This window comes from Trichechus manatus, unplaced genomic scaffold, assembly GCF_000243295.1.
Source record: "Trichechus manatus latirostris isolate Lorelei unplaced genomic scaffold, TriManLat1.0 scaffold00087, whole genome shotgun sequence".
Lineage (NCBI taxonomy): Eukaryota > Metazoa > Chordata > Mammalia > Sirenia > Trichechidae > Trichechus > Trichechus manatus.
The window spans coordinates 6,482,025-6,503,364 of NW_004444023.1; the positions used below are offsets into that span (position 1 = coordinate 6,482,025).

Here is a 21,340-nt window from a genome sequence, read left to right on the forward strand (position 1 = left end):
AGGCAGTTCGAATCCACCAGGCACTCCTTAGAAACCCTATGGGGCAGTTTGACTCTGTCCTATAGGGTTGCTATGAGTCGGAATCAACTCGACAGCAATGGATTTGGTTTCGGTTTTGGTATGGGACAAATATGAGGCAATTGAAAAGACTATGGTTTAGGTCAAATGCATCTTATTCATTAAAGTGACATCTTTTCCTTTTAAAACTTTAAAGAGATCTTTTGCAACAGATTTTCCCAGTGCAATCAGTTATTTGATTTCTTGTGTTAGAATTGTGGTGTTGTGGTGCTGGCAAAGCATACTGAACATACCATGGACTGGCAGAAGAATCAATAAACCAGTCTTAGAAGAAATACAACCAGAATACTCCTCAGAAACAAAGATGATCAGACTTGGTCTTGCTTACTTTAGACACGTCATTTGGAAAGGCCAGTCACTAGAAAAGGACATCGTGTTTGGTAAAGTAGAGGGTCAGCAAAAATGAGGGACACCCTAAATTATATGGATTGACACAATAGCTGTGACAATGGACTCAAACATACCAATAGACAGTTTCTGTTCTCTTTTATGCCTCGCTCTCAGCAGCATGTGACATGCTCAATTACCCATGCCTTCTACGAGCACTTCACAGTTTGACTTCTGTGTCACCTAGAGCTGCCACATTGCACAAACCATACTGAAGGCTCCCAATGGAGTTCAATCGTATGTAACATACAGAAGACATCCCTCTTCCTTGCTTTCTCTTCTACCCTTCTAGATACTTCCTTACCTCTTTGGATAGCCCCTCCTTCTGTCCCTGACTCCTAAATGTTGGAATGCTTCCCAATCACTCTCCCTAGATGACTTATTTCATCCCTGTGGCTTTAAAAGCACACTCTACCGAGGTCAATTCCTTGATATTCATATTGTGTTATGGTTGCATAAGATGTTAACACTGGGAGAGCCTGGGGGAAGGGTGCATAGGACCTCCCTGTACATTTCTTTGCAACCTCCTGTAAATCTATAATTATTTCAAAACAAAAAGTTAAAAAATAAACAAAAATAAATTATCACAAAACTATAACAAAAAATCATGCTGATGACTCATAAAATTATATTTCAACCCTGACCATTCCCTGTCTGTTTGACATCTACTCAGGAATATATAATGGGCATCTCAAACTCAACATGCTTTATGCACAACTCTATTTCTTACTCCAAACCTTCTCTTCAAGTTGTCTAAATCTAAGCAGTATGTACTGTGGAATGGTAGGAGTAGTAGTAGCATCAGAACATGTTTAACTTCCGAGGGGAAATGGAATCAAGATAAGCCGAAGGCTAATCTCTGTGAGGTGCAGGTCAGACATACCTCCACTCTCCAACCTTTTTACCAATTCTGATAATCCGTTGCAACGGCCACAAAGAACTTACAGACCATACTTAGAGTTAAGTGGTTTATTAAGCAAGTACCAGGGTACAACTCGGGATCGGGATCAGGAAGCATGTAGGCAAAGTCTCCCTTCTTCAGTGCAGGACAGCTCTCTAAAACTCCTCTCTGCAGTGCAAGCAGGCAGGCCCTTCTCTCTCCCTCTCAGCCCCCTGAGGACAGGCTCCTGTTGGCCCTGCCATCTGCACCTCCAGCTCTCTTCTGGGCCTGTCACCATCCTTGGTGTTACAGCCTTTGACCCGTGTTACAGCTCTTTTAGGAGGTTACGTGCCTCTGGTCTCTCTCTGCTTCTCTCTTCTTTCCTGCTGCTTCTCTTCCTGCTTCTCTCTGTCTGAAAAACCTCCGTGGGGCTGGCTGCATATATACACAACTCTTTGTCAATTTCAAGGCTTGGCTCCTCTCAGCAGGGAAGCCAAAAACTGACCAATTCCCTCTTGGTAGGCCACAGACACTTCAGTTGCATAGTCTACTGAACAATCCCTGCAAGGTGCATACCAATCACAGGGTAGGCTGCAGCCCACAACCAGTCAAAAAGTATCAAACCATAAATTGTTTACAGCTTATCCAGGAAATATCAGTCAACCTGGACAAAAGTAACAAACCCTCTGGGGTAGAAAACTAGGACAAAGGTAACCCCTCAGGACTCAGAGGAAATATATCTCAAGGTGTTTTTCCAAAGAACAAGGCAAAAGGCCACAAAAAGGAACTAATTTCACTATGTGTGATACTAACATCTACCCAAATCCTAGCGTTATTCTGCTTTTGTTTACATTGTCTCTATATCCCACATATCCACAAGACCTACCAGTTCAACTTTTAAAATATTTTAAAAACTTATCCACTTATCTTCATCCCCACTGCCATTACCCTAGTCCAGAGATTCTCAATCTCAGCACTGTTGACATTGTGAGCCAGATAATCCTTTGTTGTGGAAGGTTATCCTGCGTATGGTAAGATGCTTAACAGCAACCTGGCCTATACCCATCAGATGTCAGTAGGCCTGCCTCCAGATGTGACAACCAAAAAAGTCTCCAGACATTGCCAGTTGGGTGACAAAATCACCCCCAATTCAGAATCACTGCCCTGGTGCAAGCCACCGTCATCTTTCATATGTATGACAATAACAACCTATTGATTATTCTTCCTGCTTCTACTTTTGCTCCTGCCATAGTCCTTTCTTTACACAGTAGCCACAGCTGTTTTTAAAATATAAATCAGATCAAGTCACTCTCTTACTTAAACAATTCAATGGCCTCTCATTTTATTTAGAAGAAAATTCAAACTACTTACCATAAATTATATGGCTTTATATGATGTAGGCCCTGTTGACCTCTCCAAAGTCTCTCTGTACCGTTCTTCACCTTACTTGTTGCATCCACTCCACTGTTTTATGCTCTCTGTTTCTCACCTATACCAAGCTTGCTTCTGCCTCAGGGACGTGGCACTTGTGGTTCTGTCTTCCAGGAATGCTCTTCCCATGGCTAGATCCTTTGCTGTTTTCAGTTTAAAAGCCATCTGTATTAGTTTCCTGTGGTTGTCATCTCCATGTATGTGTGTGTGTATGTCTGTCTGTCTATCTGTGTCTGTGTCTCTTTCCTCTTCTTATAAGGACACCAGTCATATTGAATTAGGTCACCCTACTCCTTATGGTCTCATCCCAATTTAACTGATTACATCTGTAAAGATTCTATTTCCACATAGGGTGAAATTATGAGTTTCTGAGGGTTATAACTTTGACATATGTTTTTTGGGGGACACAATTCAATCCATAGCACCATCTCTTCAAAAATGCTTTTCCTCCAATCAAAAAATGGGCAAAGGACATGAACAGACACTTCACCAAAGAGGGCATTCAAGTGGCCAACAAACACATGAAAAGATGGTCAGTATCATTAGGTATTTAGAGAAATGCAAATCAGAACTGCAAGATACCATCTCACCCCAGCACTGATTGAAAAAAAAAAAAAAGGCAACAACAAATGTTGGTGAAGATGCGGCGAGATTGGAACCCTCACCCATTGCTGGTGGGACTGTATAATGGGTATAACCACCATGGAAAATGGTATGGCACTTCCTCAAAAAACTAGAAATAGAACTACCTTATGATCCAGCAACACCACTTCTAGGTGTATGCCCTACAGACCTAATAGAAGTGACCCAAACAGACATATGCACACCCATGTTCGTTGCAGCATTATTCACAATAGCAAAAATATAGAAAAAGCTCAAGTGCCTTTCAGTGGATGAATCGATAAGCAATGTCGTACATACATGCAACGGAATACTATGCAACCAAAGAACAATGGCAAGTGTGCAAAACATTATAACATGGATGGATCTGGAGGACTGTGATGCGATGGATCACTTTTATATGGCCTTTCTAGCCAAGGTCTTATAATTCCCACCAAATTATTGGGTAGGACTATACAAATAAGGTGCTTGTGACCCAGCAAGGGGATTGCACAGCTTGCCAATATTCTAAATAAAGTGTATTATTATCTTTTGGGGGGTGGGACCTTGCAAATAAGATGTATTGAACCCTAACAAGGAGATTGGTCAGTTTTGCAATCTCACTAAGCTTAAAATGAGCCATCCCAGAGGCAGACAGGAGGGACCTCACTACCACCAAGAAGAGACAGGAGCAAAGTGTGACCTTTGGACCCATGGTCCTTGTGCTGAGAACCTCCTAAACCCAGGAGATGGAGAGAGAGAGAGCTGTAACACCAGAGAGGGTGCAGGACAGTGAGAAGTGGCGGCAGAGAAACAGCAGCAGCAGAACCAGGAGACCAGTGCAAGATGATGTGGTGGGCTTTGGTGGGCTTCCCTGCCCATGGAGCAAGAAAGGTACCTTTGGGCAGGAGGCTTACTAGCAGAGTGAGGTGCTTCTGGGCACTTGTCACAGGAGCTAGACCTGCAGATCCACGGAGCGAAAGAGCTGAGCGCCTTCAGGCCAAGGCTTCCTGGTGGAATGGGGTGCCCCCGGTTACTTACTGGCAGGGCTAAAGATCTTTGTTACACTTGCTTGAGCAAGGCAGAGGCTGGCCCAAGAGGCCCACCTGTGAGCATGGCCGAGAAGCTGTCCTAACTGAAGAACTGTATCTTGAGTTGTTCCTGATCCTGAATTGTAACCTGTTACTTCCCTAATAAACCCCAAAACTGTGAGTATGGTCTGTGAGTTCTGTGTGGCCATTGCAATGAATTATCAAACCCAGCAGAGAAGTAAAGAGTGCCATAAGAGGGATAGCTAGTGTCAAATATGGGGAAAAGTGTTGGGGAGAGGAGGTATGTCTGACCTCCACCTCATAGGAATTAGCCTTGGCCACCCCCCAACCTTTGGTCAGACGAGAGACTAGAGGCTACCTGAGGCAATGAGAGTCTTTTTCAGTCATTCTCACATCTATCTTCTCTGCCTGAGAATTTTCAGATTTTTCCTGAGATTATTCCTTCAAAAATCCACTCTCTGAGTCTCCATTCTTCTTCCATTCAACAGGTATTGAACACCTACTCTGCCTATTCCTGAGCTTCATACTGAAAAACTTAGAAAAAGGCAGAATGAGGTCCCAGATCTCCAGAGCTGCACTGGGGGAAAGGTATATATTGAGAGGAAGTGAGATTAAAGATGGAGAATGGAGTAGGGAGGATGTAGGGGAAGGGAGAGAGGTAGGTAGGTAGATAGGAGGTAGGTAGTTCAGGATTCTGCTCTGAAAGGGCTACAGGGTGTAGGCCTGAGGACTGGAGTCAGTGAGGAGGGATAAGTGAGGGGGAGAAGGGCTATGTAGAAAGGCGTCCTGGTGGTGAGTGAAGAGTGCAGGTCTGGCTTCAGCTGAAGCCATGAGGGTACTGAAGAGCCTTTGTTGGGGGAGGGGGTATCTTGGACATCCCTTGACCAACATCATTGTGTACTTTGGGCCCAGGATATGACCTGTCCCAGGCCCCTCCCACCGCTGTCCTTGCCTTAGGTCAGGGCACCGCCTCCAGGGGGGGTTCCATTCAACCAGGCAGTCTGACACTTGCAGAGGCCCACCCCAGATTCTGTGCTGTCCGTGGTGATGGAGAAGCGCAGCTCTGCAGGGACTATTTCTCAGGCCTTGGGAGCATTTGCAAAAGGTGCTCTTCCAAAAAGACCGCACTCATTTTCATTGTACCTACAAATTATGATTGTATTCTTTTCACTGCACCTCAATAGAACCGAGGCTTCACCAGGGAGAGCTTATTAAAGCAAGAACTGACTGTCACCACCACTATCGCATTCTCCCTCCATCCCCATATACTCAAGTATGTGAAGGAAAATGTGAAAATAAGTGAAGACATACAAAATTTTTAAAACTAAGGAAACATAACTTCTAGAGAAGAAAAATACAATATTTGACATGAAAATTTCACTGAATGGGACTAGTAGCAGATTCAACATTGTAGAAGAAAGGTCATTGAACTTTAAGACATAGCAATAGAATCTATTCAAACTGAAGTACATAGAAAGCAAAAGGCTGAAAAAAGGTGAACAGGTGCTCCGGGCCCTGTGAGATAATATCAGAAAATCTAACATACGAAAAATTGGAGTCCCAAATAGAGAAGAAAGAAGAAGAATAGAAGAAATGTATTTAAATAAATATTTGGTTCCATTTTTACAAATTTGATGAAAACACTGGTGATGCAATCGTTACGCGGTTGGCTGCTAACTGAAAGGTAGGCCGTTCAAACCCACCAGCTGCTCCTTGGGAGAAAAGACCTGATGATCTGCTCCCATAAAGATCACAGCCTAGTTCAGCCTGGGAGCGGACAGCCCCGTAAAACCAAATGAGACTAACGAGATACAGGAGTCCAGTGACAAGGGCCAGAAGGCAGAAGGGAACAAGGAAGCTGGTGATAGGGAACACAAGGTTGAGTAAGGATATTGTTGATGTGTTGTGAGATTGTTAACCGTTGTCATAGGGCAACATTTGTAGTAACTGTTAAATGAGAAACAATTGGAAGAGCGTAGTCAATGTCACTGAACTGTGTATGTAGAAATTTTTGAAACGGTGTATCTTTGGCTATGTGTATTTTCACCAAAAAAAAAAAAAAAAGGTTGAGAGTTTAGAGGGTTAATATGTTGTGGGGTTGTTAACCAATGTCATAAAACACCATGTGTACTACTGTTTCATGAGAAACTATTTGTTCTGTAAGCCTTCACCTGAAGTACAATAAAATATAAAAAAAAAAAAAAAAGGAAAAAAAAAAAGATCACAGCCTAGGCAGTTCTACTCTATCTTATAGGGTCGCTATGAGTCAGAATCAACTTGACATCACACAACAACAACAACATAACATAAATCACAGATCCAACAAACTTCAAACAGGACAAATTCACATACACACACACACACCCACACACCCACACACACACACACCCACTCACACACACATACTACAGTAAGGCTTATGATAATCAAGTAATCAAAACCCACTGATACAGAGAAAATGTTACAACCAGCCAGAGAAAAAGACAAACTACAAATAGTAAAAGGAAAGATAAAAATTACATCAGAATTCTCATGAGAAACTATGCAAGCCAAAATAATTTAGAGTACTGGAAGGGGGAAAAGGTTAACCCAGGATTCTATATCCATTGAAAATATCTTTACAAAGCTAGTGCAAGTGAAAACTTTTCCACACAACAGCTGAGAGAATTAATCACCAGCATACCTTTACTGCAAAAAAATATAATAATACCATCAGGCAAAAGGAAAATGATACTAGAGAGAAATTTGAATGTACACAAAAGAATGAAGAGCAATTGAAATGGTTAATATGTGGATAAATATAAAAAGGTTTATTTTCTAATTTTATTTTAAAAAATAATATATTGTTTGAGATGAAAATAATATATTATGGGGTTCGTAACAATATATTATGGAGTTGAATTATGGGCTTATCAAACCCACATTAATGTAAGCACACAGAAGCAAAACATTGCATGGAATATAATTCAAATTCATGATAAAAATACAAATTTATATTCCCACCTTCCTTCCCAATCATTTGTTTAGAACCATAGTAAACAGTCCTGGAGACCAGATGGGAAAGGTGAAGGGAGGTTATTTCTGGATAGGGAGACAGGACCATGTCATGCAGTACCTCCTTTCTCCACAGAGCTGTGCAGGAGTGAGAACAAGTCCCAGGAAATGGTACCTGAGGGTCCCTCATCCATCTGTCAGGGCTCTGGAGCCCAGACCTCAGCACTGCTGTGAGTAGGAGGCTCAGCCAGACTTTGCATCCCTGTCCTCTTTGGAGCTTCTGAACCTATGGAGGAAACACGGTTCTGAAATCAGAGACCAGTCCTGTGGAGGATTCTCTCCAGAGAGGAAAAAGTGTGTGAAGCCATCAAAAATTTTAAGGGCTGAAAATGTAGGACATCCTGAGGACTTCTTACCTGGTATAGTAGATCCAGGTGAGAATATAGGCAAAAATGAAGCCAGCCCCCAGTATGACCCCTCATGAGTAGGGTGAGAACTAGAGGCCAGGAGCCCCTCTGTTCCCCAGAGACACAGGGACAGCAACAGGAGATACCTGGGGGAAGAGGGAGGAGATGGGAGATGTGAGTTTCCTAAGTCCACACCTCAGCCCTGCTCACAGCCCCACCTCATAGGGCAGATGTCCTGCCCATACTCACCCTGCACAGAGAGGCTCGTGTTAGGGGCCCAGCAGATGATGAGCTTGGCAGGTGAATTTTCCTCCATCCCCGGAAAGCAGCTGGGGAAGTTCCAGGACCTCTGGATTCAAAGCCTGGGAGGGGCTTAGTGTTAGGCTCCCCCAGGACCAGCTCAGCTTGGTAGGAGTATTGCTGTCAGCATCACAGACAGGCTTAAGGACTGACCCTCCAGGACTTGCAATGAGGTGGCATTGCCCAAAAGCTCTTGGACTGAGGAAACAGAGACAGCCAGAGGGACAGGGCTGAGAGGCCCTTCTGTCCCTCTGTCCTCCCACAGACATTGTTGTGAATTGAAGTTTGTTCCTCCAAAAGATATGTTTACCTCCCAACCCCTGGTACCTGTAAGTGTGACCTTGTTTGAAAATAGGGTCTTTGCAGATGTAATCAAATTAAGATGAGGTCATACTGGAGTAGGGTGCACCCTAAATCCAATATGTCTTTGTAAGAAGAGAAGAGACACAGAGACACCCAGAAGGAAGAAGATCATTTATAGAGGAAGGCAGAGATTGCAGTGATATATCTACAAGCCAAGGAACACCAGGGTTTGACAGTAACCACCAGAAGCTGGAAGAGACCAGAAAGGATCTTCCCCTAGAGCCTTCAGAGAAAGCGCAGCCCTGCTGACACCTTAATTTCAGACTTCTTGCCTCCAGAACTGAAAGAATAAATTTCTGTTGTTTTAAGTCATCTGATTTGTGGTACTTTTTTACAGCAGCCTTAGTAACTAATATATGCATAAATGAAAAACAACACTTCTGAGACAAGTAAGGGCAGGTATGGGTGAAGATCCATGGGGAGAGGCAGCTCACTGATCCTGGGACAGGGCAGGCTTCCTGGAAGGGCAGCCCTGAGAGGTGGCTGGAAATAAGAGGAAGAGTTAGTTACATCAAGATGTGGGAGAGGACATTCGAGCAGGATGGAGCTTGATCTGCAAAACCATGGAGAGATATTAACACAGGTAGGTCTGACCACTTGTAAGGAAAGACATGGAGGGGCCAGGACAGGTGACACTCTTGGGCTTTCTCCTGAGGCCACAGGGAGCCATGGGAGGGTTCTGAATAGAGGAAGAACAGGGTCAGGTCATGGGCCTGTAAGAGAGGGACGTCCTCCACCTTCTCCTGGATTGCAGTCCTTTTGAGGTCTGAGCTGTGGCCAAGGGGGTGAGACTGGAGGCTGGTAGGCCAGGCAGGAGGCTGGTGCGATGGTCCAAGTGAGAGAGGACTGAAGACTGAACTGGACCTGAGGCCATCTGGAGATGGAGGAAGAAAATGACTTGAGACATTTTCAGGAAGTCAAGTTTGCAAAACTCACTCACTCATGAGGAGGGTTGGGTGAGAGACAGAGATGTCTAAAGTGACTTCCAGGATGTTGACACAAGTGACACAGGTGGGAGGAGCCCCTCTAAGGAAGAACTGGTTGTGCTCAGGACAATCTGGACTGGACAGAAATTTGTGAGGGTCTTCAGGGCCGAGGTAGGATTGGAGCCACCAGGGTGGATGAGCTGACCCATAAGGTTATGCAGATAGAGGCCAGAGGCCCACTGTGGGCTGTAGGCACCCATGTACTTACAGTTTCTTGTGGGAAATTGAGATGACAGTCAGAGAGTGGGTGAGGAAGCAGGAAAGAGGACGCCATGAGAGAGTGAGGGGAAAGAGGTCAAGAGAGAGAACACAACCAGTAGTGACAGTGGGTTGTCAACCAGGAATTCACAGTGACCCAGGAGAGAGTCCTTCCAGGAGGAGGGAGGGCAGAAGCAAACAAGAGAGGGTCTGAAGAGTGATGGTCCTTCATTATGTCAGACCTTATCAACATCCTTCTTATATGAGCTATGAATTCCCGGCTCTGCCTTGGGCTGGCAAAGACCCCATTCCCTTCCCAGCCCCCAAGGGGGAGGTCCTGTCCCACCTGTGCTGTTTCCCTGGAAGGCACAGATGGTCAAGTTCTCTGGAGCATCTGGAACAGAAATGAACAATTGACCACCTGCAGTATGATGGGGTGGTAGTAGGCAAGATGAGGTGGGGGATCTTGGTGTTCTCTTCATCGTGACCCTGCCAAGACCCCAACAACTGTCCCCAAGCATCCCAGGCTCTGCACTCCTCCACCCCAACACCCACTGCCCTTAGGGACCCAAGCATCTCTGCCCAGCACTCACAGGACACATTGAGCTGGACAGGGCTCTCCATGGTCACACCTGCTCCAGAGGGGGTCACTCGACAGGTGAAGTTGGTGCCATGGTGGTGTGGCTCTAAGGTGAGAGTGAGCCCTGAAGAGTGAGGAGTCTTGAAGTCCAGGGATGTGAGGGAAACTCCAATTCAAGAGAAGATGGGGGACATCCCCCTCTTATAAGTGCATGGCACTGTAAAGTTTGTGTTCCTGGGGCGGCCAGGTCCTCAGGTCTCCTGAATGTGGATATTGGATGTCTGTGTCAGGGCTGGAGAGAGAGAGAGACTCGGGCCCCAGAGCTGAGGACCCCTGATTGTGCTCCTAAAAGCAGCCCCTGTCTCAGTAAAGCCAACTCCTCCCCATACAGCCCCAGCGTCCTGTTCCCCTTGATCCCTCTATGAATGAGGAGCAAGGAGTTCCATCCAGCCTTTGTCCTAGGGCCCATGACCTTCCTCTGTGGCCTCTCCTTGACCCATTTCCTCATCTGCCACATGCACAGAGTGCTGGTTATCTATGTAATTACATCTGGCAAAAGATCCTCTCTTCACCCTGAAAAAGTATGTCCCCACATCCTTCTTCTGTACCTCTCCAATTACCAAGGAGCAGCCATAGATTTGGGGTATCCAAGGAGGTGGAATAGGTCCTGGGTCGTTTTCTGCACTTTTCCGTCTGGGTTGTTTGTGGCCACTGGAGCATCCTGGCTTGCATCAGCCCTGTCCTAGAACCAGTAGCCTGGAACCTGGAGTAGTTCCAGCCATAGTGGGAGTAGAAGACAGCGCAGGGCACTTGGATGCACACACTCTCCTCCACTGCCCCTGGCTCCTGCATTTGCAGCCAGAATCAGCATCTTGAGCCAGAGATCCTGTAGGAGACAAAGGTCAGCCACAGCTGACCACTGCATCCTCTCCCTTGGCCTCTCACCTACTCACAGCTGGAGCAGCAGCAGCAGCAGCATCTCCAAGGTGGAGGGTTCCTGGGCTTCCTCTGACTAAAGAGAGAAGGGGAAGGATAGAGAGAAAGGGGAAGAACTGTGGGGGACCCACGGAAAGCTGGGGAGGAGCCCAAGACTGCGGTCGTTCACAGAAGAGGAACTTCAGACACACATGCAGTCAGAGTTCATTCCCCCTGTGCTCAGAGAAGACAGGAATCCCTCAGCTCAGAGAACCCAGAGGCCTGCCCAAAGAGGTCAGAGGAGAAAGACCAGGTCCCCACATCCTGTCTCGCAGTATTGGGCACTTTCTTGGGCACCAGAGTCTGAACAAGGACCTCTGAGGATATCGGAGGCATGGGAGATGAGTGAGTGAGTATTCTAAGTGCCCCCAGACTGAAGTGCTTTTCTGGGTCCTGTTGTTCACACCAGAGACCTCGTCCACTCTTGGCCTGTCCCCACAGAGTCAGTCTTACCTAGACCCATGCCAGGTGTTGGATTTTTTAAGGGTCTATGTGAGTATCTGGGGCATAAGAAATGAAGAGGGGTACTAGGTGAAATGAAGGAAGCATTCATTCATTCATCAAACACATAATGGGCATCCACATATTTGCAGGGCTGGATACGAGAGGAGACACGTCTGCCCCTGAGATGTTCCCCATCCAGTAGTGTCATGTCCCTGCCTAACATACAAGGAATGTCAGGCTTTAGAGCTGTAATCAGTCTGGTGATTTTTCCATGTGCCATGGTAACACACTGGGTATTTTTTTTTTTTTTTGATAGGAATGTGGAAATTTTTCCCGGCATGCTGATTTGCAAAGTTTCAGGTATTAGCAAAATAAGAACATGTGGCATCTTTTCATGTAAAGCCAAAGGAGAACATATGTGTCCTGTGAACCAGTGGAGGAGAAGCTTCTTTTCCATAAGTGCAGTGTGGACCGGCACAACTTTCCTTAGGTCTGCAACTAACATTCTCATTTATGCAAAAAAAGATCTGCTTTTCAGAGTTAAATGTGGCTCAAATGGTTTCATATTCTCAGAAAATACAAACGGGATTAAAAAAACTAAAACCAAACCCATTGCTGAGGAGTCAGTTCTGACGCATAATGACCCGATAGGACAGAGTAGAACTGCTGCTGTGTAGGGTTTCCAAGGAGCAGCTAGTGGATTCGAATTGTCAGCCTTTTGGTTAGCAGTCAAGCTCTTAACCACTGCACCACCAGGGCTCCTTGAATGGAATATACAGATAAAATTAAAATTTTAGGTTCATCTCCTTGGTTTTCCACCTTACTCTGTGTAGTATGTATCTGGAAAGTCCTTGACACATAGGACATAATAGTATATGTCACCATATATTTGAAAAATCTTCCAGTACAGTGTCTATATAAATATTCACTCAGTCTTACTAATATAGACAGTTTTGCATCCTGGTTTGATATATGAGGAAATTTAATCTCTGATCATTAAGATAACATTTTGTTTTAGATTGTTAATAAAAAAAAGTAAGAAAACAATTAATGGTACATAATAAAGAATACAATACAATTGGTTTTAACAATAAAGAAGTTATACCATGTTCATGGACTGGAAGATAAATATAAATTCTCATTGAGTTTTATAAATGAACTTTTTAAGCTATAATTTACATTAAAATGCACCCACTTGAAGTGCACATTTCTGAGTTCCGGCAGATGTACACATCCCTGCTATGACCTCCGCAATCAAGACATAGAACATTTCCACTATCCCAACATAGTTCCCATATCTCTTTGTAGCTATTAAGTCCCATCTCAAGCTCCAGTCCCATTGATCTGCTTGCTTTCATGGTGAATTAGTTATGCCTATTTGAGAATATCCTATAAATGTACGCTTTCTCAGCACAATATTCTTTGAAATCAAGTTATTGTATGTATCTGTAGTTCATAATGTATTATTACTAAATACTATTTCATTGTATGAGTATATCACAATATGTTATCTATTAACTTGTTGATGTACATTTGAGGTTTTTGGGTTTGGGGCTATAATGTATAAAGCTGCTGTGAGTATTCAGGTACAAGTCTTTTCATGGACGTGTTTTCATTCCCATGAGTAAGTACCAAGGAGTGAAATTGCTAGATCAAAGAGTGGCTGTATGTTCAACTTTAGAAGGAATTTCCAAATTGTTGTCCAAAGAGGCTTTAATTGTTACCTCTCTCATCAGCAATGTGTTAGAATTCCAGTTGTTTCCAAATCTACATTAACAAATTGGTATTGTTAACCTTTTAAATTTGAACAATTCTAGTGGGAGTTCAGTGGTATTTCATTATGTGTTTTTATTTTTTAATTTATATTTAAGTTTGCATTCAGTAAAATTCACTTTTTATGGTGTACAATTCTGGGAGATTTGAAAAATGTATAGAATTGTATAACTACAACCACTGTCAAGATATTGAAGAGCTCCATTACCCAAAACATTTCCTCTTGGTGGCCCTTGATAGTCAAACTCCTCCCATCCCTAACCTCTGGAAATCACTGATTTGTTCTCCATCTGTTTTGTACTGCCTTTTAGAGAATGTCATACAATGAAACCACATGAAATGAACCCTTTAAAGTCTGGCTTCTTTCACTTAGCATAATGTATTTGGGATTTATCCATGTTATTGGGTGTATCAATAGTTTGTTCCTTCTAATTGTTGACTGGTAATCCATCATATGGATATACAGTATCACCGTTTGTACATATTTACAAGTTGAAGAACATTTGGGTTGTTTCCAGGTTTTGGTGGCTATGAATAAAGTTGCTATAAATACTTTCACACGCAGTTTTTATGTGAAAATAAGTTTTTATTTCTTTTGGGTGAATACCTAGGAGGCAGATTCCTGAGACATATAAGTGTAAGTTTCACTTCATATGAAACTGACAAATTCTTCTCCAAAGTGGTTGTACTATTTTGCATTCCCACCAGAGTAGATGAGTGTTCTGGTTGCTCCACATCCCCTCTCAGTATTATCAGGGTTTGTTGTTTTGCTTGTTTACTTTTTGAGCCATTCTAATAAGTGTGCAGTGGCTTCTCATTCTGATTTAATTTGCAATTCCCTAAAGAGAAATGACGTCAAGCATGTTTTCATGTACTTATTTGTCACCTGTTTATCTTCTTTGGTGAAGTGTATGATCAAATCTTTGGCTTATTTTTTTAACTGGGTTTTTTGCTTACTTGGTGTTTTGTTTTGAGAGTCCCTTAATATATTCTGGGTACAAGTCATTCGTGAGATACATGTTTTCCTTATATTTTCTTCCAATCTGTAACTTTTCTTTTTACTCTCTAAAGAATGTCTTTTACAGAACACCAGGCTCTATCTCCAAAAACATGTGGTACACGTGAGGTGATCTTCTAGTGTGTCAGAACATGGGAGAACAGAGCAAGGAAGATAAAAAGGGAGAAAGACTTGGAGGCCAGATGGGGATATTCTTGGGTTACAAAGCTCATATGGGCAGGAGCTCATTGAGTGCCTTTGGAGAATGCAGAGATGGAACTGAAAAGAATTCTCCATTTCCTGTTCCTCCACCACAGACCACTGCTTCTTCATTGACCCTAGGAACACAGGGACAGCTGCCCACTCAAAACAAGATGCTGTAGCTTGGAATCTTCCTTCTTCACCCCTGAAAGTCCAGGTGATGTCAATCTTCTCACTCCTCCCAAACCAGCCAGCCCAATGAGCAACCAGCCCAACTATCTCAGGCTATGATCCCATCATCATAGCCTTCATCTCTTGTCTGTCTTTCCCCCGGAGCTGCGTTCAATACAGGAGCAGGCAGATGTTGCCCATCTGTCTGGAACTCCTGCTAGTGACCCTGAGTGGAAGGAAGAAAGGGGTCACATCAGCGCAGTGGATGTACAGTAGGTCCAAAAGGGGAACTGAGGTCCAAGGGTGAACAGGACCCTTATTTCTTTCTACATTTCCAGGACCCCATTTGTTCCTTCTTTGCTTATTTATTTCCATAAATATTTAACAGTGATAATGCTTAGCCCTTATGGGGAAATGTGGTAGGCAGAATGAAGGCCCCTAAAATGTCCATATCCTAATCCCCAGAACCTGTGAATACGTTACCTTACATGGCCAAAGGGACTTTGCAGATGTGATTAAATTTTGTATCTTGATATGGTGAGATTATCTTGGTAGGCCCAATGTAATCACAAGAGTCCTTATAAATGAGAGAAGGGGGTCAGAAGAGTTACTGTCAGAGTCAGAGAGAGATTTGATGATGCTACACTCTTGGCTTTGAAGATGGAGAAAGGAGTCATAAGCCAAGGAATGCAGGTAGCTTCTAGAAGCTGGAAGAGACAAGGAAACAGATTCTCCCCTAAAGCTTCCAGAAGAAGTGCAGTCTCGCCCACACTTTGATTTTAGCACAGTAAGAGCCACTTCAGACTTTTGGCCTCCAGAACTGTAAGATAAAAACTCTGTGTTGTTTTAAGCCACTAAATTTGTGGTATTTGTTACAGCAGCAGCTGGAAACCAATATAGCTGATGCCAAATCTCATTGCTTCCTTCCAATAATCCTATGATAAAGATACTATCATCTTCTCAATTTTACAAAAAAGGAAATTAAGGCTGAGACATAGAGGTGATTTGTCCATGTGGTAATTATGGATTTAGGATCCAAATAAGGAGTAAATAGTATGAGGTCTTACTGAGGGCCTCCTAAGGGCCAGGTTCTGGGATAGGTGCTGGACACAGAGTGATGCACAAAGCAGATGTGAGCCCTGACCTCTTCCAGCTTATTTCCTGGTACAAGAAGCAGACAATGAACATCAGCAATAAGCAAATAAATATCTAATTCTGCATTATTATATAATGAACAGAAGAGGGTGCAGTGTGACAGAATAACAGAAGCCCAGTCAGACCTACCTCTGCTCTCCAGGAGAAGCGGGCGATTTGGAGAAACGGTCACGGACCCCAACAGTACAGGGACATCCATTGTATTACAAGGAGAGAACTACACTGCCTGGGAGGGAGGTGGCAAAGTTTCCACTGAACTCTTCCTGTGACTGCCCATTTCTTTGTTCCTTTTTATAGCACAAATACGCAAAAGGTTGCTTGTGCTCACTCTCCCCACTTCCCCTCCTCCAGTTCTCTTTAGAACTTGTCCAGTCATGTCTTCACCCCTTTCCCACCACTCCACTGAAACCACGATAGTTTAGATCACCAATGACAAAGCGTTTCTAGATTTAAATGGCCATTTCTCAGTCCTCACCCTACTAGACCCATCAGCCACACCTGACACAGTGTTTACTCTCTCCTGAAGCACCTTCCTCACTGGCACCCAGGACCACACACTTTGCTGCTTCTTCCTCATGGGACTGCCCCGGGCTCTGTCCATGGGCCCCTTCTCTTCTCTGTCTACCATCAACACCTTTTTACCTCGCCCATCGTCATCACATCACACTAAGCACACATTTTAACCTTGCCAGCCTAGACCCCTCTCCGGACCTTCAGACACTTACATCCAACATCTACCTGATGCCCCACTTGGAGGTCATGCAATCCCTCAGAATTAACATCCCCTTCAAAATCCTGCCTTTGAAGTCCTCTATGTAAGACACTTCCACCCTTCTAGTTACTCAGGGACAACTTCTTGATGTCATCCTTGCTCTTCTTTTCCTTCAATCCCCACTTCCATTAGAAAATCCCGTTAGCTTGATCTTCAAAATATATTCAAACATGTATCCTCATGACCAACACTACCTCCTGGTCCAAACCTCCACCACCTCCTCCCTAGAGCATCAGTTATCACCTTCCCAAACTCTCTGTTGTTGTCCTGGTCCCAATCTGGTCTATTCTTAACAGAGTAGCCATCGAGATCCTGCTAAAATGAAAGTCCTATCACGTCTCCTCTCTATTCAAAGGCTTCGGGATTTTTCCATTGGTTTTCAAGACCCCTCATGGTCTGCACCATCCTCCCAGCTGCTCCCCCTTCCTCTGCCTCCCTTTGCTTAAACACTGGCCTCCTTGTCATTTCCACAGCACACCAGGCCTGCTTCTGCCTCAGCGCCATTGAACTCATGGTTCCCTTTTTTCCCTCTTCCTGGGATCTTTTGCTCTTAGGTAAACACAGAGAGGGCTTCCTCTTTGCCCTCAAGTCTTCGCTCAAAAGTCACCTCCTCACACTATTCAGTGTGGAAATCTACCCCAATATGTCTTATACTTCTTTCCCTGTATTATTTTCCCCTGAACATATACTACCAGCCACCATGCTCTAACTATATTTATTATTGATTTATCTTTATTTATATCCTTGTTGTCTCCAGAATGACAGCTACTTGAGGACAGAGATTTTTGAGGTCGTCTTCACCAAGACACCCTGCACCTTTGACAATGCCGGCAAGTAGTAGATGTTCAGCAGTACTTGGTGAAGGCATCTACAAATAAAGGATAAATGTAACTCCTCTGCTCAAAACCATACCCTGAATGTTAAACACACGCGCTCGTGTACACACACACACACACACACACACACACACGTTCACACACATACACACACAACAGGGGTGACATTTAAGACTGATCTTGAAGAATGAATAAGACTTGTGTAGACAAAAATGGGAAAGGAAGGGCATTTCAGAAATAACTGTATATGCAAAGTCACAGAGTCACAGAGGGCTTGGCCAGGTTAGGTGTGGTGAGATGTTAGTGATGCAGGCTGGAGGGCCCAGCAGGGCAGATCATGTGAGGCCTTGGAGTCCTGGCTGTGGCATTTGTACCTATTTTCCAGCCATGGAGAGGAAACATCAGTGCTCAAACTATGGAGGAACGGAATGGTAATTGTACCTGGAAGTACAGTCTGGAGGCTTGGGCTGGGAGATGGATGGGAGGCAGGGAGGTGAGGTGGGCTCTGTGATGAAGGGAAAAGCGGAGGCTGCAGGAATGACCAGGGTCAGTATGGAGTAAAGAAGGGCATCAACATGAGCTGTGCTGAGAAGGAAGGATAGACAAGGTTAGTAAATTATTAGATCTGGGAGAAAGAAGAGAGGACAGAGTGGAGAATGACACTCTGGTTTCAGCTTGAGAGACTGCAGTCAGCTGAGTCATTAGAAAGATGAGAGCTAACCGGAAAAGAGAGTCGGGAAGGTAGATGGGCAGCTCAACATTGGCCATGCTGAGTGGAACAATCATGAGGGCCACCCTGGGGGAGGAGTCCAGGTAGGATGTTGGGAAGTGAGACACTCACGTCACTCACCTGAGAGACTAACCCACGAATGTGTTTGCATCTTCCGTGCCTGTGTCCTCCATGCCCTCTGCTGGCCCAGCTGCTCTATTCCTGCAGGATCTCACTCTGAGTGAAGACAGCAGAGAGCCCCTCAGTCTGGCCAGATTGGGGGCAGTGGGCAGACGGACCCTCTGTTCCCTCCTAAGGAGTTGAAGGGTGACTGAAGTAGGACAGGACAGGGCTACCCCAGAGACCTTCTTGATGAGAGTTAGGACCCAGGCCTGACTATTTTTGGCACATGCAGAATTCTCATCACCAATGAATCCTCCCACCTCACCCAGGCCCCCTTAACCCATTGGAGTCCCTCTAGTACTTGATTCTTGGGTTCAGTGACCTTCCCCCTGCCCTCCCCATGTGTCCCTTCCTCCTGGAGGTGGTGATCACATGCAGAAGGTAAGGAAGAGACAAAGGAGCAGGGTCTTGACTGTGACTGCCCCAATAACCACCGGAACCACATCTGCCATGCACCCAGGTGTCCCTGCGGGAGAGTGAGAGGAGGACTGAGTTACCTCACACCAAACTCCTGTGTCCTTCTGCTACCAATAGGACTGGACATTTGTTCTCCAGGCCAGTCCTGCATCACTGAATGTGGGCTGTGTGTATCTCAGCCTCACCTCACCCACAGCCTGATGTCCAGCAGGTGGACAGAGTACTCTGCATCCTGTGGAAATTTGGATTTCACAGGTGAGTCTGAGCCCAGAGGTGTGGTCCCTGTTAAGCCACAGGCGTCTGTTCAGTAAGGATCAGATGAGCTAGGGGTCACAGGGGTGTGGGGACAAGTGTGAAGCCTCTTGATGCTCACTCTGCAGGGAGAGGCTCAGGGAGATGTGCTGGGAACCCAGTGGGTTCTGAGCTTGGCAGGTGAATTCTCCTTCATCCCTGATGCGTACTTGACGCAGCTCCAGGACCCCAGGGTTCGAGGGCTGTGAAGGGATCATGGCTAGACTCTCCCTGGACCAGCTCAGCCTGGACAGTGGGTTGCTGTCGGCAACACAGATCAGGTGCAGGGACTGGCCCTCCTGGGCTGATAGTGATGAGCCATTTCCTAGGACTGTGGATGCTGGAGAGAGAGAGAGATAGACAGACAGACAAAGAGGTTGTTATGGATTGAATTGTAACCCCCAAAAGAGTATGTTGAAGTCTTATCCTCAGTGTATGTGAATGTGACCTTGTTTAGAAATGTGTTTTTGCAGATGTTATCAGTTAGGTTAACATGAGGTCATACTGGAGTGGTAGTGGTAGTTGTTGTGGCTAGTTTCCTTTTAGTCAGTTTCGACTCATGGCAACCCCATGAGTTATAGAGTAGAACTGCTTCATAGGATTTTTTGGCTGTAATCTTAATGGTAGCAGATTGCCAGGTCTTTTCTTCTGTGGTACGGCTAGGTAGGTTTGAACCACCAACCTTTAGATTAATAGTTGAGTGCAAACCATTTGCACCACCTAGGGACCTTTACTGGAGTGTGGGTCTTAATCAATGAGTGGTGTCTTTATAAAAAGAGAAGAAACATAGAGACAGACACACAGAGAAGGCAGCCATATAAAGATAGAGACAGATATTGGGATGATGCATCTATAAGCCAAGGAATGCCAAGTATTTCCAGAATCCAATGAAGCTAGGAGAGAGGCATGGAACAGATTCTCCCTCACACCCCTCAGAAGGAATCAACGGAGTCAACACCCTAGTATCAGACTTCTAGCCTCCAGAACTGTGACAGTAAATTTCTGTTGTAAGCTACCCAGTTCATGATACTTTGTCATGGCCACCCTAAGAAACTAACATCGAGGTGAAGAGAAAGAGGATACAGAAAGAGACAGGGTGAGGGGAACAGACACAGACACACAGACACAGAGTGAGAGCAATGAGATTCTGTGAGAGGGACCCAGAGAGGGAGTGAGCCCAGAACCCAGAGCCTGGTGGAGGCCTTGTTTTCTCTGCACACAACAATGTAGATTCATCTCTGCACTGATGGAAAGCACAGGGTGGGGAGGTCCTCACTTCATAAGCTGCCCAGACAAATGTTTTGCCCTTTCTTGGGTCCATGCCCTCTTTGCTGTTCTGCCCCTAGAATCCAGATTTACCCTGAGGATTCTTGTCTCTTAGATCAATAGTCTAACTTTACAGCTTGAGGAACTAGAAAAAGAAGAAACTAAGTCCAAAGCTACCAGAAGGAAGGAAACAACATCGATCAGAGTGGAGATAAGTGAAGTAGAGAAAAGAAAAACAACGGAGAGAATCTATGAAATCAGAAGTTTTTTTAAAGATCAAGAAAATTTAGCTAGACTGACAAAGAAAAAAAGACAGAAGATGCAAATAATTAAAATCAGAAATAAAACTGGTGACATTACTACTGACCCTACAGAAATAAAAAGGATTATAAGAGAATGCTATGATAATTGCATGCCAACAAATCAGATAACCTAGACTACATAGACAATTTCCTAGAAACATAAACTATGTAAACTGACCCAAGAAGAAATAGGAAATATCAAAGACCCATAAAAATTAAGGAGATTGAATGAGCAATGAAAGAACCCCCAGCAAAGAAAAGTCCTGGACCAGATAGCTTCACTGGGGAATTCTACCCAACATTTAAATAAGAATTACATCAATGCTTCTTAAAGGCTTCCAAAAAATAGAAGAGGAGGGAACACTATCTAACTAATTCTTTGAAGGCTGCATTACCCTGATTCCAAGGCCAGACAAAGATACCACAAGAAAGAAAACTACAGATCAACATTCCTTATTAACATAGATACAAAATTTTTCAACAAAATACTAGCAAACTGTATCTAACAGTATATTATAAACAAATCATCAACTTCATATGGAAAGGGAAGAGGCCCTGGATAAGTAAAGCATTACTGAAGAAGAAGAACAAA

General features: G+C 44.4%; 2 protein-coding genes and 1 long non-coding RNA gene across 11 annotated transcripts in view; all 3 read right to left on the minus strand.

Annotated features, from left to right (window-relative positions):
- SIGLEC10 (sialic acid binding Ig like lectin 10) overlaps positions 1-11,261 on the minus strand; it is a 22,794-nt gene extending 11,533 nt beyond the window's left edge. For 2 of the 9 annotated variants that reach the window (XR_002824893.1, XM_023736318.1), the window contains exons 1-6: positions 10,865-11,249; positions 10,270-10,516; positions 10,023-10,070; positions 8,079-9,366; positions 7,839-7,975; positions 7,544-7,708 (exon numbers count right to left, since the gene is read on the minus strand). The gene's annotated coding sequence lies outside the window, so the exon portion shown is untranslated. Of the gene's footprint in view, positions 1-7,543; positions 7,709-7,838; positions 7,976-8,078; positions 10,071-10,269; positions 10,549-10,864 lie in introns of all 9 variants that reach the window. The other 7 variants (XM_023736316.1, XM_023736312.1, XM_023736315.1 and 4 more) reach the window with 6 other exon arrangements.
- Positions 11,262-14,627: 3,366 nt separating this feature from the next.
- Positions 14,628-16,203, minus strand: LOC111821490 (uncharacterized). The gene is made up of 2 exons (XR_002824894.1): positions 16,102-16,203; positions 14,628-15,043 (listed from the first exon to the last, which is right to left on the minus strand). It is a non-coding gene; the product is annotated as an uncharacterized LOC111821490 (long non-coding RNA).
- Positions 16,204-17,480: 1,277 nt separating this feature from the next.
- The window catches only part of LOC101343619 (sialic acid-binding Ig-like lectin 13), a 10,789-nt gene continuing 6,929 nt past the window's right edge, over positions 17,481-21,340 (minus strand). Inside the window, 5 exon segments of the mRNA XM_023736212.1 lie at positions 17,481-17,612; positions 18,431-18,453; positions 18,456-18,601; positions 19,075-19,171; positions 19,224-19,520. Of these exon segments, the coding sequence (XP_023591980.1) occupies positions 17,481-17,612; positions 18,431-18,453; positions 18,456-18,601; positions 19,075-19,171; positions 19,224-19,520 (695 nt within the window).